The 16,865-nt window shown below is 40.8% G+C and overlaps 1 protein-coding gene across 1 annotated transcript in view; it reads right to left on the reverse strand.

The window, feature by feature from the left end:
* The window catches only part of CRIM1 (cysteine rich transmembrane BMP regulator 1), a 187,289-nt gene that overhangs the window by 67,711 nt on the left and 102,713 nt on the right, over positions 1-16,865 (reverse strand). The window contains exons 5-7 of the mRNA XM_005600291.4: positions 13,351-13,472; positions 4,001-4,183; positions 1,319-1,516 (exon numbers count right to left, since the gene is read on the reverse strand). Of these exons, the coding sequence (XP_005600348.3) occupies positions 1,319-1,516; positions 4,001-4,183; positions 13,351-13,472 (503 nt within the window). The remainder of the gene's footprint in view (positions 1-1,318; positions 1,517-4,000; positions 4,184-13,350; positions 13,473-16,865) is intronic.

Below are 16,865 nucleotides of genomic sequence, written 5' to 3' on the forward strand. Positions count from 1 at the left end.
CTTCCAGTTGACAACAGATGGTCCCTAATTCTTAGAGAGAGATATCCCCACCTCTATCTGCTTCAGCAAGGCACCCTCTCTCATAAAGCCGACTGTACACCATCATACATACTCCCGCACACTCCTTTTTTTAGGGCTGAAACACTGCCTTTAGGAGATGGGAGGAGTGTACGCATGTGTGAGGGGGTGGGAGATTTCCACCAAATTGGTCATCTGGAAGCTATAAAGTTTTGGAGTGTGGCAGCTGCGCTCTGAGTCGAGTAATGGTGAGGGAATTGGTGATGTCAATAGAACCAGGGTCCTCCAGCTTAAATTTTTATATGATTTTTAAGGTCTTTAATAATTCTAACCCCTCAGAGGTTAATGAAGCTGGTCATGCGAACTCTGAAGTCTGAGTTTATTAAAATTTAGGTAGAAGCAAAAGACTTCTTGATATAGGACTTAGTCAACTTAACCAAATTTCTGAAAAGACCTGTCAGTTTCTTAATAGCTGTTTTAATTCTAGAAGGATCCCTCTTCAACATGGATTAATTTTGACCCACTTCAGTTCATTTTACTATGCAAATATGCTTCTTGACGATGGATACTCTCTATTGGATCTGTCAGTATAAATATTCAATCTCTTATCTGTACTAACAGACATGGACAGAGAATTAAGCCCGACTTGGGTAAGCGTGCAAAGAATCTCCCCAGGATGAGAGAAACGGACCAGAACAGGGGTTGAGACAGAAAGACTAGTCCAGGATGCCTCAGTTTCCTCTCTGTTAAATAGGAAGAGACATAGTGAATGTAGGTAACCAAGACATAAGTAAACGCCTGAGAGGAATTGCCAAGCCACAGCCATGGAGATATTAGAAGGAGAATGGATGCTAGGAGTGAGGAGCAATGCAAACTGCCTTTGACAGTTCCAGGTTTTTCTTCTAGCTGTCAGGACTCTTGGGCTTATGGAAGCGTTACAAGTTGAACATGCTACGCTTGAGTTCTGGGTCTTATTTCCAATTTTATGCATTGCGTTGACCTTTGGATGTTAATTAGGCTTGAAGTGAATTGAATTAAAAAATACATATTTGGATATTGTAAAGTATTCGGATAAGCATATTTGCAGTGGCAAAATAAAGACCACACCATTCTTATTGTAAATTTGCAACATTAGCCCCAAATGAATAGTTTAGGCTGTATAATAAATTCATCTGCAACAGGAAACAGCATGAAGCAGACATTATGCCTGAGGAAATAAAAAACAAACAAGAAGACACTAGTAGAAGCTTATCCAATACGAGACATTTGCCAGGGACTCATGAGAATCTCTAAGGTTTACCTTCACACACGGGGCAACACTCCCCAGGCACTTTCACAGGGTTCATGCAGCTCTGTCCGCAGGCTGTTGCAACGCAGTGGGGCTCTCCGTTGATGCACTGGCAGAACGTGCAGTCGTCTTCCCGCCACCGGTCCCCATGGGCGCGGATCTGACCGTTGGCATAGCAGCCCGCAGGATTATTAAAAGGATACACTGGATCTAAACGAAAACATGAGTGCAGAGTCAGACTGAGGGCATTCTAAATATTCTCTCTGCCTGCACCTAGAGACATTTTTTTCCCAGGTTCTAGTCATCAGCCGTTCTTTTCCAGCTGTGATCAGCAGAAGCTCAGGCTTGCATGAGGTATCTCTAGGGAGACATGCAAAAGCAGCTGTCATACTGAATTTATGTCCACCCATCCTGACACTGCAGATAGGGCAGGGGGTCTGTGGCATAAAAGCCAATGTGCAGGTGTTAACACTTCATAAGGTAGCAAAACTTTGTGGATAGAGCTGTGGGTTGATAATTAGAAAATACAGATCCATTTTAGGTCTGACCATGTCTTCTGAGTTGTCGATTTAAATGTTTATCACACCTCAATTTCACCACCTGAACAGTGGAAAGAACAATGCTCCCATCTAGTTAGGGTAATCTGTAACTTCCAGGACTAACTGCAGCCTCCCTCTCTCGTGGTGCCTGGAACTCCACGGGGATCACAGTGAGGAGGATGGCGGGCTCCTACTGTGGCCTTATTCACCACAAGGCTGACATTCCTTGTCTAAACCACACACAGCCTGGTTCAGACATACCATGAGCCTCTGCTTGTGCCCCAGAGGGAAGCCTGTGAACCTATGCCATTTTTCCCCCCACAAGCTGGGCAGCCGAGCAGCAGCTGAGGTTGGGGAACCTAAGTAGCTAAGGCTACTGTAAAAAAAAAAACAAAAAACATTTTTCTGAGATTATCGACAAAGACATAAATACTGCATACAAAATCCCCAAATATCCTTATAATGACAGCAATTAGATACATCACTCGATTTTCTTTTTCAGAAACACATAAAACCTGGCCTCAAGAAACAAGTGCTGCTGTGCTGGGCGCAAAGTCCAGGCAGTACTGAGTTTGGTCCTCTTTATTCTAAAGAGGTAATAGGTGTTATAAGAAGTTAGAAGGCCAAAATTTAAAGTCATGCAGTCACAGCTTTAGAAAGGCAGTCTGCCAGAGATGGAAGCAGCCAAGAGACCCAAGTGAGATAAGACTTTATAAATTTCTTTATAAAAACTATTGCACTGCATACTTCATTTCTACTTTGAGCCTAGATCTGAATTCCAGGAAGTGAGACATAACCGGATCTGTGCCCAAACAACTCATTATGATTATTACACAGAGGTTCTATCTGTGTTTTTATACCACCAACTGTTACACAGTTTCAGAGACTATTACAAACTGGGGGTAGCTAGGGAATAAATCAATTGAGAAGGGTAAAAGTTTGACGTGATTTTTTTTTAAAATCTCCAATGACACCTAAAAAGTGAACCACCTTTCTCCTATGTTGGCTAAATAATTTCTAATGGCAAAGGACTTCACTGTTATGAACAACTGTTCAATGTTAGCAATGCAGTCTGCATACTTTATGTATCTTCAGATCTTCAGTATTATATGGTAAATGTAGCTCAAACATTGAAAAGGGTCTTAGAAAACAAAGCGGTATGGATCATGGCCGACGTTCTGTCCTCCCATTTCACGTGTGGAGATGAGGGCAGGGCGAACCTCAGGCACAAGGCTGGCATGTCTGACTCCAGACTGAAGGTCTGTGGCCCAGTCAGGACAAGAAGGCTCACACGACCTGAATTCTGGGGAAACACAGCAGGATGGTCAGACCAGAGGCACAGTAAGGCGTGGGGGTATTGCTCATGGTCTCACTGGAGACTCAGACAAGGGACTCTACTTTTCTGAACTTCAGTTTCCTAATCCTTAAAATGCGTGGGTTGTAGTGAATTATATTCAGAGTTATCATTCTGAAATATTTATTATTTAAGAATATCAGAGATGGGAAGGGAGGGCCTGTAGGAGGAACATGGGACTATTACTTCTTCAATGATGAGGGGGATAGAGGAAGGATCTGCCCACAGCCACCTGACACTTGGCTGGGCCCTGAGTCAGTGTCACCACCATGCCACACCATGACCCCACTCTCACCGCCACACATTTTAAAAGGAGGGGTTGCCACAGGGTCCGACCCCACCTGGAGTGGCATGGGTATCAGAAAGGAGGCAGGGTTAGTTCCTCCCTGAGCCAAATGACGGAGACTGTCAGTGACGAGGGCTGTCCCGTCCTAGCTGAGCAACCCTAGGAGAGCAGGGGGTGAATTCTAATGTCAGGGTGACAACAATGTCCCCAGGACTTGCTGAGGAATTGCTAGAATTGTAGGGGAGGAACAGAAATCACTTCCGGGGAATCTCATGTGGGCCCATGGAAACAGGCGACCCATCGTCTATACCTAGGGTGTAACCTCCCTCAGAGAAGTATTTTCACACAGTCTACCTGGCATTATCAAAGTCCTAAAAGATAGACCACAATGTCATAAAAAGGGAATGTCTTAAATATTCCCTCATTTTTGGATGAAACTGAATTAGGTCAATTTTGATGTTAAAACTCTGAACCATTTATATTCTTATTAATCTTTCATTAGCCACTTTTCCTACCTTCGCACACTGGGCAGCACTCCCCTTCAGGCACATAGTACCTCTCGCAGTTCAGCTCACCGCACTGGGCAGTGAAGCAGATGGAAACACCCCCTTGGCATCGACAAAATCGACAGTTGTCCATTCGAAACATATCCCCATCATTATATTCCACATTGTTGAATACACAGGCTGGCTTTGTTTCTGAAAGGAGTTCAAACAAAAAAGGTACATTCAGTCTTTTTTTTGGTGAGGAAGATTAACCCTGAGCTAACATCTCTTGCCAGTCTTCCTCTTTTTGCTTGAGGAAGATTGTTCCTAAGCTAACGTCCACGCCAATTTTCCTCTATTTTGTATGTGGGACGCCACCACACCATGGCTTGAGCAGTGTGTAGGTCCACACCTGGGACCCAAACTTGTGAATCCTGGGCCACCAAAACGGAGTGTGTGAACTTAACCACTATGCCACTGAGCCAGCCCTCAAAGTCATTTTTGAGTCGTGTCCTTCTATGTTTTTCAAACAGCCTCTAGAAAATTGTCTGATAGCATGAGGTTATAATTTAATGGAAATTTACTAAAGTCAATATAATTTTCTGTAACCAAAGCAATAAAGCAATGTAAAGTGAAGTAAAATAAAATAAACAAAACACATTGTTATCCTCTTTACTCCAAAGAATTGATATTTTCCTTGGCAAAATCTACATTCACTTCCCCCTACCCCAAATAAAGGTAACGACTTGACCATGAAACTCATCTATCTGATATGTGCTTTAAAGAGACATATTTGTTTTGTTAAGTCATTCGCTACCTCAAATAAATGATCCTGTCTCCACATTAGGTTTCGTTCTGCCTCAAAAATGTATTTAGGCCTTTTTGGAGGTGATGTTCTTTTGTTCCTCCCATGTTCTCTCCTAAATTCTTTTTTCTCTCTATCTGTTTTAATAATCTGTAATTTTAACAGTGCTTGGCCTTTAACAAAACACTTTCTACATGCATTACTTCACATAATCCCAATAACAAAGGTCTGATGTAGATATTATCCTGAGTTTAGAAGTGACGAAATCCTAGGTAATTTGCTCAGTCACACGTTTAGTATATGACAGAAGCAGAAACAAAAACAGTAACTCTTCAACTAAAACCCTGTGATCTTTCCATCGTGTTTCAAGTTATGCTTTGCTAAAGACTCAAGAGCCCTGCATTTAGAATTCATATCATGATACCAATGATTCTGAAATTTTTCTCTACCCTGAAACACTCTCCCCTAAATTCATTCCTTATCCTTAATTTTGGTTGACTTAAAAGAACTCCCACCAGATAAAGATATTATAAGATAAAGAAAACTATGGATCAATATCACTTATGAACATAGACACAAAAATTTTGAGGAAAAAAATACTAGCAGACTGAATCTAGCAACATATCAAAAAGATTATAAACCATGATCAAGTGGGATTTATTCCAAGAATGCAAGGTTGGTTTAACATCCAAAAATCAACTAACATAATATGGCACGTCAACAGAAAAGAGGACAAAAACCACCTGATCATCTCAATAGACACCACTAGGATTCTGAGAAAAAAGTTCAATAAACTAGGAAAAGAAGGGAACCTCCTTAACTTGATAAACAGCATCTATGAAAAACTCACACCTAATATCATACTTAATAGTGAAAGACTGAATGTTTTTGCCCTAAGATCGGAAACAAGACAATGATGTCCACTCTCCCCACTTTAACTCAACACCGTACTAGAGGTCATAGTCAAGGCAATTAATGCAAGAAAAAAAAAATACCCAGATTGAAAAGGAAGATGTATAACTATCTCTAGTTGCAGATGACATGATCTTATATATAAAAAATTCTAAAGAATCTACTAAAAAACTCAGAACTAATCAACAAATTGAACAAAATTCAGGGTACAATTAAAAGTCAAATAAATTGTTTATCTATACACTAGCAATGGACAATATGAAAATGAAGAAAATAATCCCATTCAGAATAGCATCAAAAAGAGTAAAATATTTAATAATAAATTTAATAAAGCACAAAACTTGTACTCTGTAAACTACAAAATATTGTTCAAAGACATTAAAGAAGGCCTCAAACAAATGGAAAGACATTCCATGTTCATGGATTGGAAGATAATACCATTAAGATGAAAAGATTCACCAAATTGATCTACATATTCAATGTAACATCTATCAAAATCCTAGCTGTCTTTTTCATAGAAATTGACGAGACAATTCTGAAACTCATATGGAAATGTAAGGGACCCAGGGTTGCCAAAACAATCTTGAAAAGAAGAAGAAAGTTGGAGGACTCACACTTCCTGATTTCGAGACATACTACAAGGCTACAGTAACCAGGACAGTGTGGCACCGGCATTACGACAGAGATAGTTCAATGGAACTGATTGAGAGTTCAGAAATAAACTCTCACATTCACTGATTTTTGACAAGGTTGCCAAGACAATTCATTGAGGGAAAGAATAGTCATCTTAACAAATGGTGCTGGGGCAATGAACATCCACATGCAAAAAAATAAGAATGAACCACTGTGTATCACACTATATGCAAAAATTAACTCAAAATGGATCAGAGAGCTATGATCTAAATCTAACAGCTACAACTATAGAGCTCTTAGAAGGAGACAGGAGTAAATCTTTGCGACTTGGGATTAAGCAATGGTTTCTTAGACATGACACAAAAAGCACAAGCAATGAAAGAAAAAATAATTAAATGGGATTTCATTCACTTTTGTGTTTCTAAGAATACCATCAACAAAAAGATAACTAACAGAATAGGAGAAAATACTTAAAATTATATATATGATAAGGGATATGGATACTCACATAAAAACTTGTACACAAATGTTCATAGTAGCATTATTTACATGAGCCAAAAAGTGGAAACAACCTAAATGTCCATCAACTGATGTATGGATAAGCAACAAATACAACGACATATTTCTTGGCCATAAAAAGGAATGAAGTTCTGACATACGCTACAACATCAATGAACCTTGAAAACATTATGCTAAGTCAAAGAAATCAGCCAAAAAAGACCACATATTATATGATTCGATTTATATGAAATGTCCATAATAAGCACATCTATAGAAATGGAAAGTAGATTAGTGGCTGCCTAGGACTGGGGGCTTTTGGGGGAAATGGGGAGTGACTGTTACTGAGTTCAGGAGTTTTGGGGAGATTGATCAAAGCATTCTAAAATCGTGATAATGTGAATAAACTAAAAACCATTGAATTGTGCAACTGAAATTGGTGAATTGCAGGGAATATGTCTCAATAAAGGTGGTAAAATAAAAATACTCTCAAACTAAAGAAGGTTCTCCTGAGCTAAGGTGCTCTGTTTAATAAGGCGGAGAAAATTGGATTATGATAGAGCACATCTCTCATGGGCTCCTCTGTCCCAACATCATTTCTTAATATGTCATCTTGCATTTGAAATATTTAAAGACTTTCATTGCAGTTTAATTTGAATATATTTACATTTGTATTGTACTTACGGACAATGACTTTCTCATTTGACTTTATAACTGTCCAGTTGAGAAGACAGAACAAGTATTAATATCCATTCCTCTGATTAGGAAAATGAAACTTAAAGAGATTAGGTGATCTGTCTAAAGTCATACAACTAGTGTGAGATGAGCTGTGTGTACATACAGCACAGTGATCTGCACATTTGAACCTGTTCCTTAGTGCTGGTTGAATATACTGTTTCTTTTTTTCAGAAAATTAACGTTACGTTAAAAAGAATCATCTTACTCTAGGCTCAGAATTCCTCTATATACTTTTAGCCAACATACTAGTCCGAGATGGGACTAAAAGGAACTGGGCAGTTAGACCATAAATTCCAAAGTGTACAAAATGCAGTGCTTTTATAAATCAAACTTGCATGCTGTGGAGTGAGGTAAAACACTGTACTCTAACAAAATGCTGAGAATCTGCTCCAACGGATGAAAAAATTTTTTATAAACCATCACTATTAATTACCTAATTGCATTAATCAACCACATCTATTATCTGGGTGAAGCCACAAATCTTGGTGCAAGATTTGAAGAAGTAAAGAGGGAAGATTCTGGCTATGAGTAACACTGCCCCAGATGAACTCGTTTCCATGATGGGGCATGCGGAAGCTTAAGCGGGAGGGGTCGGGACTGATGAGGGAACTGGGCAGCTGGTTTCACTGGCTAAGGTACAAAGAACAAGGGAGTGGAATCTAGAGAGACGGAGAGTCCCAAGAAACACAGCCTAGAAAACACAATCATCTCTTTAGGATAAAAAGTCATACAATATAACGAAATCCCTGTGTGATGTTGAGAGAAACTTACAGAAGCTCTTTAGAGAAGTACATGACAAAAAGGCTGGCAGTGGTCTTTGAGGAGCAATGACTAATTTCTTCTTCACCTGTCAGGGATAGATGTGAATCTCAGAACAGCGTGGAGATGACCACTTACCTCTATAAGAGGACAATTTAAGTGGATATGGAAAAGAAAATATTACGAACAAATAATTTAGTATGTAATTTGTACTTCTCAATGCAGAGATGCATAAAAGTATCTTCTTAGTGATTTTTGTATGTGTTTTGCGTTTGCCCAATTAAATTTTATGTTTCTAAGTTCTGGAATCTTCTCATCCCTCTTCAATATAGTCCAGGACTCCTGGAAAAGAGCCTTCTAGAAGAGGCTGTTAATAACTTCTACTGCCTGCCAAATTACACTGATTGGCAGATGGTGATAGGTATATAATTTTAGTGAAGGAGACTAAAATGAAGAACTTCATGTGAAATGTGAAAGTGGAGAAAAAATCCAAATAGATAGAGTTCTGTTGCATGTTCTCTTCAGTCTCTCAGTAGGAAATGGCCAATATCTTGCCCCTGGTCTCATTTCACTGGGGGTGAACGAGTGGGTAGACATCATAAGCCAAGAGAGACAACTGTATGACAGATGGGAAATGTCTGAAAATTTCTCCGTAAGTCAAGAGCAAACCAATGTAATTCCAAAGACAGGGAACATGGCTTCCAAATATCCGAAGAGAAAAAAACCCTTTTCTATGGGGGGCAGTGGGAGTGTGAGTACTAGAGTACCCCAAACAGATACTACTTCAGGATAAGGGAAAGGGAAAAATACTTATAAAGAACTGCAAAAGATTGCATCACTCTTAAGCAAAATTAGCTTGCTAAGGCCCCCAGAACATGAGGGGTGCTCAATAAATGCATGTTGAGTGGAATATTTCTTTCAAAGCACCATATTATCTCCATTACTGTAAAAACAGACATTACGCCCCTAGAAGCATTACTGAGCATTATTACTATAGAGGCAATGGGTTCTGAATTGATGTTTTTGTACTAATTTTCTTATTAACAGACTGCAGGTCTGAGTTTTCTAGGCCAAAATTTTACATGACGAACAAGCTGACTTCGGGTATGGCTCTCTTGTGATTGATCCTCATGTCAGTGTTTGATGCTGGAAGAGACGGTTATTGGCTATGACAATCAAACCAAGAGGTTCTACTTTGTTTAGATTTTTATGCATACACATAGGACAGCTGATCACATCTAAGTAACCAAACGATTATTTCCACATTCCATAGATGAGATTTCCTACTCAAATGCCTCCAGGAATGAGAGAGGTGGGTCAGTGTAAGACAACAGGGTATATTATGACAAAATAGAGAATGCATGCCCGTCTGAAAGTAGTGGCCATCACTCAGCTCCAGCTGTTGATGGTAAAACTTTTGTCTGTAGGCTGGGGCAGACATAGAACTGTTCCTGAAGGAGATCTGGGATTGTTCCACTACTGCTAGGGAGATCATACTTCTGGGTGATGATTTTGATGACTTCTCAGTTTACATAAAAGGAGCTCAATCATACCATCTGTTCCTTTGGATTCTAAACAACAGAGTTCTCATTCAACCAACACCTCACAAGCCCTAGTTCCGGACACTGTCAGAGGATGCAGTCACAAACTATCACCATCTGGTTTGCAACTCTCCCATCCCCACCCACTCAAACTAAACCAAACCAACTGAAGAGAGAAGTAATATTTATGGAGAACGTTCTCTCCATCTGTTCATCCAGGCTAATGTTTCCAAAACTCAGGATTTCTCATGAAAATTTTTTAATCTTGCGTTTTCACTTTAATGCTTATCTTAAAAAAAGAAACAACGCAAGCATTGGATCATCTGGATGGCAGCTTAGGAACTGAATGCTGCCATGTAATCTCCGTTTCTGCATGTGGGGTTAGTTATGTTAACATTCAACCCACTGCCTCCTGAACTGGGTTTCTAGATCTATTCCTACACGTTGGGGAGTTCTCAAAATCAAGAGACAATGCTCCAGGCATCTAGGTTCCAGCTGCATGTCAAACTGACCCCTGAGAACTGCTTTCACTGAGCTGCATTTTAATATTTTGCTTTTGCTTTTTATTGAGAGGAGCAGCCACAGGAAACCAGTTTCTGCATTGGTGGTATTAAAGCAACTGAGGACACGATCGACTGCAGCACCCAGCGCTCTCTGTTAAAGGGTCCATCTGAGAAGAGCGGTGCTCTGTCCAATAGGCTCTTTCTCTCCTAAAGCAGGGACCCTGGACCTGACTCTCTCTCTCTTTTCACTTTGATGGCCAGGAACATGGGAGCCTAACTCGACGTTTAACCCCTGCAATCACCTGCATAGACACTTACGGCCTGCATACCTGGGTGCTCTTTCTTTTTGCTTTTCAACTTTACGTACAACTCTATGGTTCTGACTCTCTTTGCTAATTAATATTTTACCATTATGTCATTCTATTTGTTCTCACTGTAAAGTTGCCTCAAATCCTTTGTGGATAAGCAAGGCTTTATATAACAGATCTCTGCTTTTCTAGGCAATGATAATGAATCTTTGATATGTAGTATCCTCTAATGGTGACCTTCTGACAACTGTAAGATTTTCCCAGGGCACTGGATGGCAAATAAATAAATCCACAAACACACGCACACACACACACACTCACATCTGTGTGTGTGTATGCACATATGTATGTATATGTCAAAAAGAGTAAAACACAGACTTTGAGATGGGATGTCCTTAAACATTCTTCTGTAGGATTACGAATCTTCGTCGTCTTATAGTTTCTAGTCTCATATACAAATGAGTGACTAATACAGTAATAGAGACACTAAAGCAGGACAAGAAATAAAGCAAAGATCACCTCACAAATGTGTGGTGGCAAGAAAGGCAACCACCAGATACAAGCGACATGCTTTGTTGTCTCAACATTTCTCATGACAGATGGCGAGTCCTGTTACCGAAGTGAGAGCTCTGTAAAAAGCGAGGCTATAAACAGGGGCAGGCCTTGAAGACTAATCCGAGACCACTAAAGCAGGGGTGCAGTTACTAGCAGTCCGAGTCACATCACATTGGGACAAGAGTTAGAGTTAAGGTCCTGATAAGAAAGACATGACACTTGGGTTTCTATAACCAAGAAGCAAGGTAATCGTATCATGAGACACGGTATTTCCAGGGGACAAATGACTGAAGACTCAAGTGTAGGGCAGTAAAAGATAGAGCATTCTCCCAAACAAGCCCTCTGTGGGCTGGTATTTAACAGCCACCTCTAGAGGGAACTAAGGTGGTATGAACCACATCACTCACTCGCTCAGTTGCTCACTCAACAAAACCTGGGTGCCCTCTGTGAGGCAGACAATATGTTAATATCCACAGACACAAGGATAGACTCCCCGCCCTCTGGCAGTTCAGATTCTAGAATGAGAGAAGGACACGAGAGTACTTGCAGGGTGATGAAAGGAAGCACATCTGAGACACTGGGAGCTCAGGGCAAGGAGTGACTATTTCGGTCTCAAATAGTATGAGTCAACTAATCACATAATATCACCTACAATAAATTGACTGTAGTGGTACCAGAGAAAAAAGGTCTGCTTGGTCCTTCGCTGGTGTTTAACAGACATTATTACTGGCTGGAGTATAGTATGGGTGGGGAGAAGCTTTGAGAAGAGATTTATGCGCACAGAACTTTTTCTGGACCTCTCTCTTCGTGCTTGTATTTATAAGGTCTTTAAGTCAGGAAGCTCACCCCACCTTCTCTATCCCCCTGGAATGTCCAGAATAGTGTCTTTGGATGTGAACAGGAGGTGGGCACACAAAATAATAAATACTCTTTGTTCTTGAGGCACAACTCCAAGTGATTCACATATAAAACCTCATTTAATTTACTATTTTCACTCCATTCTACAGATGTGGAAACTGAGGCCTAGGGAGACCAAAAGACACTCAAAGTTACACAGCTAGTAAGTGGAGGATCCAGTTTCCAATTGAGGTCATTTGGTTCCATTCTTTGTTCTCTCTTAATCACAAAGCCACACTGCAAATGTTTCTTCAAGGCAAAACAAAACCAAACAACATGGGACCACTGGACTAAAAACTACAGGACGCAATGAAACAGGACTCAACTTTAACACACCCTTTTCTTGTGGGGGATGGGAGACTTGGGAGAGACAGAAAATCTGCTGAACTCTGGTGTGTCCTATAGGCAGTAGTTACTACGGATGTTCCTGTATGTGTAATTTTGTTGTACTTGTCCAAATCCATCTTCATTTTCCTTGCTTGTCTAGGTATTGACTAAATGGCGTTCTCTAAAATTATTGACATTTCACTTGCTTGAATTTTATTGTTTTTCTTCTGAAAATTCTGATGGACGGGCATGTTTTAGGTTCTCTTCCCTTCTAGTATCCAAATTCAATAAACACGATGTCACCAAACACCAAACCCTCTCATGAAAGGTGAAAGGGAGAGGTGGATTCTATTTGAAGAAGTCTTGTGACTGCAGAATCCTTTTTCTGAGCCACAAGGCTCAAGCCAAAAGCAGGCTAATACTAAGGACCAAGCACTGGTCAAAGCTGTTCTCCCTAAGTAGGAATGTGCTAAACTAGTGGACCGTCTTTGCTGTTTCAGGCTGAGGTAGCTCCAATGTAGCGTTAATTATAGAGACTATCTCCTGACAGCAATGGGCAGGGGGTCAATGACAGGAGGAATATGATTGATTATAGGTTCCATGATCCTCTTCTTGAAATGCTAAGATTTCTGCCCTACTGAAACACAGCAGAATATGACAGCTGCATGCAATCTGCGATTTCATTTCCAAAATTCTCTTTCTGATGGATGGAATGATGATTCCCTTCCTAACTTCCTTTCCCGCACCGTGAGATCTGAAGCAAATCTTCTTTCTGAGTGAGTTTCATCAAGTCCTTGAGTATATTCCTTGCCTGGCTAAAGGCAGAAGCGGCTAGACTGAACCCTCCCTCCTCCTCCTTCTGCACAAATGGACACTGTCTGAGAACAAGAGAAACCCCACGTACCATTAACACATTCAAAGACATCACAGCACTTTCCAGGTGTCCCATCTCCACGAGAGACTATGCGGGGAGTGGATCCCACCTCACACACGGGGAAACCACATAAGCCAGAGAGACACTCGCATCTGAAACCAAAGAAAAGGGAAGGAAAACCCCATGAATAAACACAACATAGAAGTCGGGAGACCACAAACAACGTGGCTGTGGCTGTGGCAAACTTGTCTACATGACACTGTCCTATCTATCTGGTGTCACTGGGGAAGGGGGAGGGAGTACTAACCTAAGTTGCATTCCAAATAACTAAGGCCCATCTCCTTAATATACACCCAGATTTTTAACTTTAACCATTTTGACAGAAATATTCCTAAAATGCATTACTTCATTTCTTACTTAACCAGATCAGTATTGAGCACAATAAACATTTTTGTGATGACTCAGGGCCATCTTTATATGCATACACTATTATGTTATTCCATAAATCAGTGACGCTAGCAGGGGCTCACACAGAATGCACGCTCTTGCGTTAAAAGGCCCCATGTTGCTGCTGTGTTGATGGTGACCTCTAGGTGTTTCTCACAGATTTTTCTGACTCTTCTTTCAGCTATTAAGTTATTAGTTTTTCAGTCTTTTTTGGTCAGTGATTGCGTCTAGCAGCACCCTCATCTTGAGCCGCGTTAATTTATAATTGTGTCTAACAGAAGAAAGAGACTCTGACTGAAGACCGAGGAGCTCTTTTAAATAAAGGGCATAAGCTTTAGGAAGTGGATTTTGTGGCAGCTATTTGAAGGCTGAAGGTCTTAACTTTTTGGATCTTCTAAACTGCACATGTGCCTTTATCACTATGTGCATGAAGGAGGTGACGGATGCAAGCTAGCTGTGCTGGCTCTCACCCACAACTCCAACTCTGCCATGAAACTGGCCTAAACATAGAAAAATAGGAGGCAGGTAAAAATAAGAGGAGGAGAAAATGTTGTCAATTGCCTGATGCTGATCTGTGAAAATGAAATAGGAGGCAGGAAATGAGAAGCTCAGGGCACCAGGGGGTCAGGATGCAACTGTAATACAAGGACGGAGCAGCTAGACTCCTGCCCTGGGACTCCCCTGGGGATGGAAGTGGGTCAGAGGGTGGAGAGGATGACTGAGGGACTTCCCAGGTTGAAAGGAAGGAAAGGAAGCCATCCTAAAAAGACAGATCCTTGCAGGAAGTGTGTGAGTATTTAACGCACCACAGGGGCAAAGATCAGGAGAGGGTGACATTCCCAGCAAGGAAGAACTTTTACCACATTCATTAATTCTGGGGTTTTCCCCCCCTTATTTCAGCAACTGCTTTGATCTCCTATTGTTCTTGGAATCTTTCATAAATTAAAATATACTTTTAGTCCACACGTATTTCAATAACCAAGCCCAGAGGTTTAATTACATTTATAGTTAACTGTAGAACTAAAAAGGAAACAAATTTAAATTAAAATTTGCACCAAAGATCATTAAAGCCACTGATAAGGTGTGAATGACCTCCCTTTCAGGCTTCTTCCATGTGGGATGATGGGAATACTGGATTCCTGGGAGAAGAGGGTGTTAGGTAATTAAGTTTTGCTGCAATGGTATTTCTGCCAATGGTTTAAAATAAATGTTTGCCTGTTTTGTGAGCAGAGCTGGGAGCTCTCGATTCATAATCTATATGCCTACAGGACAATCACCTTCTAGGGCTGAGTAAATATGAACTGGGCTTTTAGTCTCTGGCAAGGTTATCCCATAGTCTTCCATTTTTACATGACTAGCCACTGCAGTTTCAAGTACCTAATCACAATATGTAATCGTATATTGGAGTAACAATATATTGTGGACATGTATTGCAACTGACACTCTGTACAACTTAAACTCATCCAAGTTCACAGATTAATGGGGCTAAGTATTGAAAGGCCACACCCTGAGCCCAATGTCTGGATGTGATTACAATGAAAGCATCCTACAAGAATAGCTAAACATTTCTTCCTCATCTTCGAGGATTCACATTCTTGCCTACTGATGTTTTCCAGGGAATTGTTCTGATTTAAACACCAGAGAGCATACAATCAACTAAAAAGTATCTCTTGGGATGTCCTTCAATGCCAGGCTCTCCGCGAGGCTGTCAGAAATCACACCATCCTGAACACCCCAACCACGTCCACTCGACATCTTCCTTTTCCCCTTTGACCTTTGACTTATTTCCCAACGTTTAAAAATCTCTCATTTTCCTAGAGACCCATACAGGTTGTCTCCAGCACACAGCAGAAGATCTAAGACTGCACACAACTGCCGAGTGACCCACTTAGGAAAGGAAAACTCTTTATGCTGAACTTTTACTTCTAAACCCAGAAGGACTGCACATTACAGATCCAGAGTCAGAGGCCCGGGGTTTTGCTGGCTGGCCTGCTCCCAGCTCATTTCCCCTTCTCTACTAGCCCCTTAGAAAGCCCTCCCTGCCTGTTGCCATCTCTTGATTTCTCACTGCTTCCTCTGAACCTGAGATTGGCAGATGTTAAATATCATTAGCACCTTAATAAAGAAGGAACTGGAAAAGGTGAAAATCTGGGCTCACCTCACATCTTTCTATTAAGTTGAAACTTTATGGAACTGCTGTTTTTTGCAGGACAAAAACAGTCAAAAAGCAATTTCATATAGTTCAACATTAATACAACTCACATGAGTTATCTTTTGATAGACACGTCCACACTCACTCGGTCAGGTAACAAATGGGGTACCCCATCAGGACCTCTATTTCCCAAAGAAATTTATGTCGACAAATTATGTCAGTCTAATGTGGCTTAAAAAGATTCTTTAATAAGATTATTCTAGATTCTCTGGTTTACCTACACTGGAGGTAGGTATTCTTCCCTTTCACAGATGGGAATAGTGAGGGACGGAGCCTAACACCCGACCTGAAATTTAATAAGGTTTCCTGTCCTGTATTTTCCACTAGAAGAGACTAGATTTTCTTCTTTTGAGTCATGAAGAAGATATGCTGAATTACAGAACAATGGAAGCATGTAAACTATATCTTGTCCTCACCATCATTTCTCTTCATTTTTATTCTTTTTTTGTCCTCACCCTCCCCGCCCCCGCATAATCTTCCTCTTACCCTTTATCCCAGTGCCTGGATAAAGAACAAGCAAGGGAATGGAGAAAACTTGTGGATTAGTGGCAGAGGAAACAGACTTACAGACGAGAAAGAGATGCTTATAAATCGATGTCACCACTTACCCCTCACTTCTGAAAGCGTCCTTCCCCCAATTTCCAGGTTCTAACCTGGTCCTCCCTTACCTGAGTCTCTCCCTGTCCCAAGCCATGCCACACCCATCCTATGGCTCTGTTCCTGTACTTCTGCAGTCAAAAATCTTCGGTTACTCCTCATTTAATTGATCAGCTCCTCAGCCTAGCATTCAACACTTTCAAGTCCACATACCTTTTCTCCAATTCAATCTTGCAGTATTTCTCTTCAGTCACCTTCTGTTCTCCAAACAAACCCCCACTTTGCTGTC

Source organism: Equus caballus, chromosome 15 (assembly GCF_041296265.1).
Source record: "Equus caballus isolate H_3958 breed thoroughbred chromosome 15, TB-T2T, whole genome shotgun sequence".
In the NCBI taxonomy this organism is placed as follows: domain Eukaryota; kingdom Metazoa; phylum Chordata; class Mammalia; order Perissodactyla; family Equidae; genus Equus; species Equus caballus.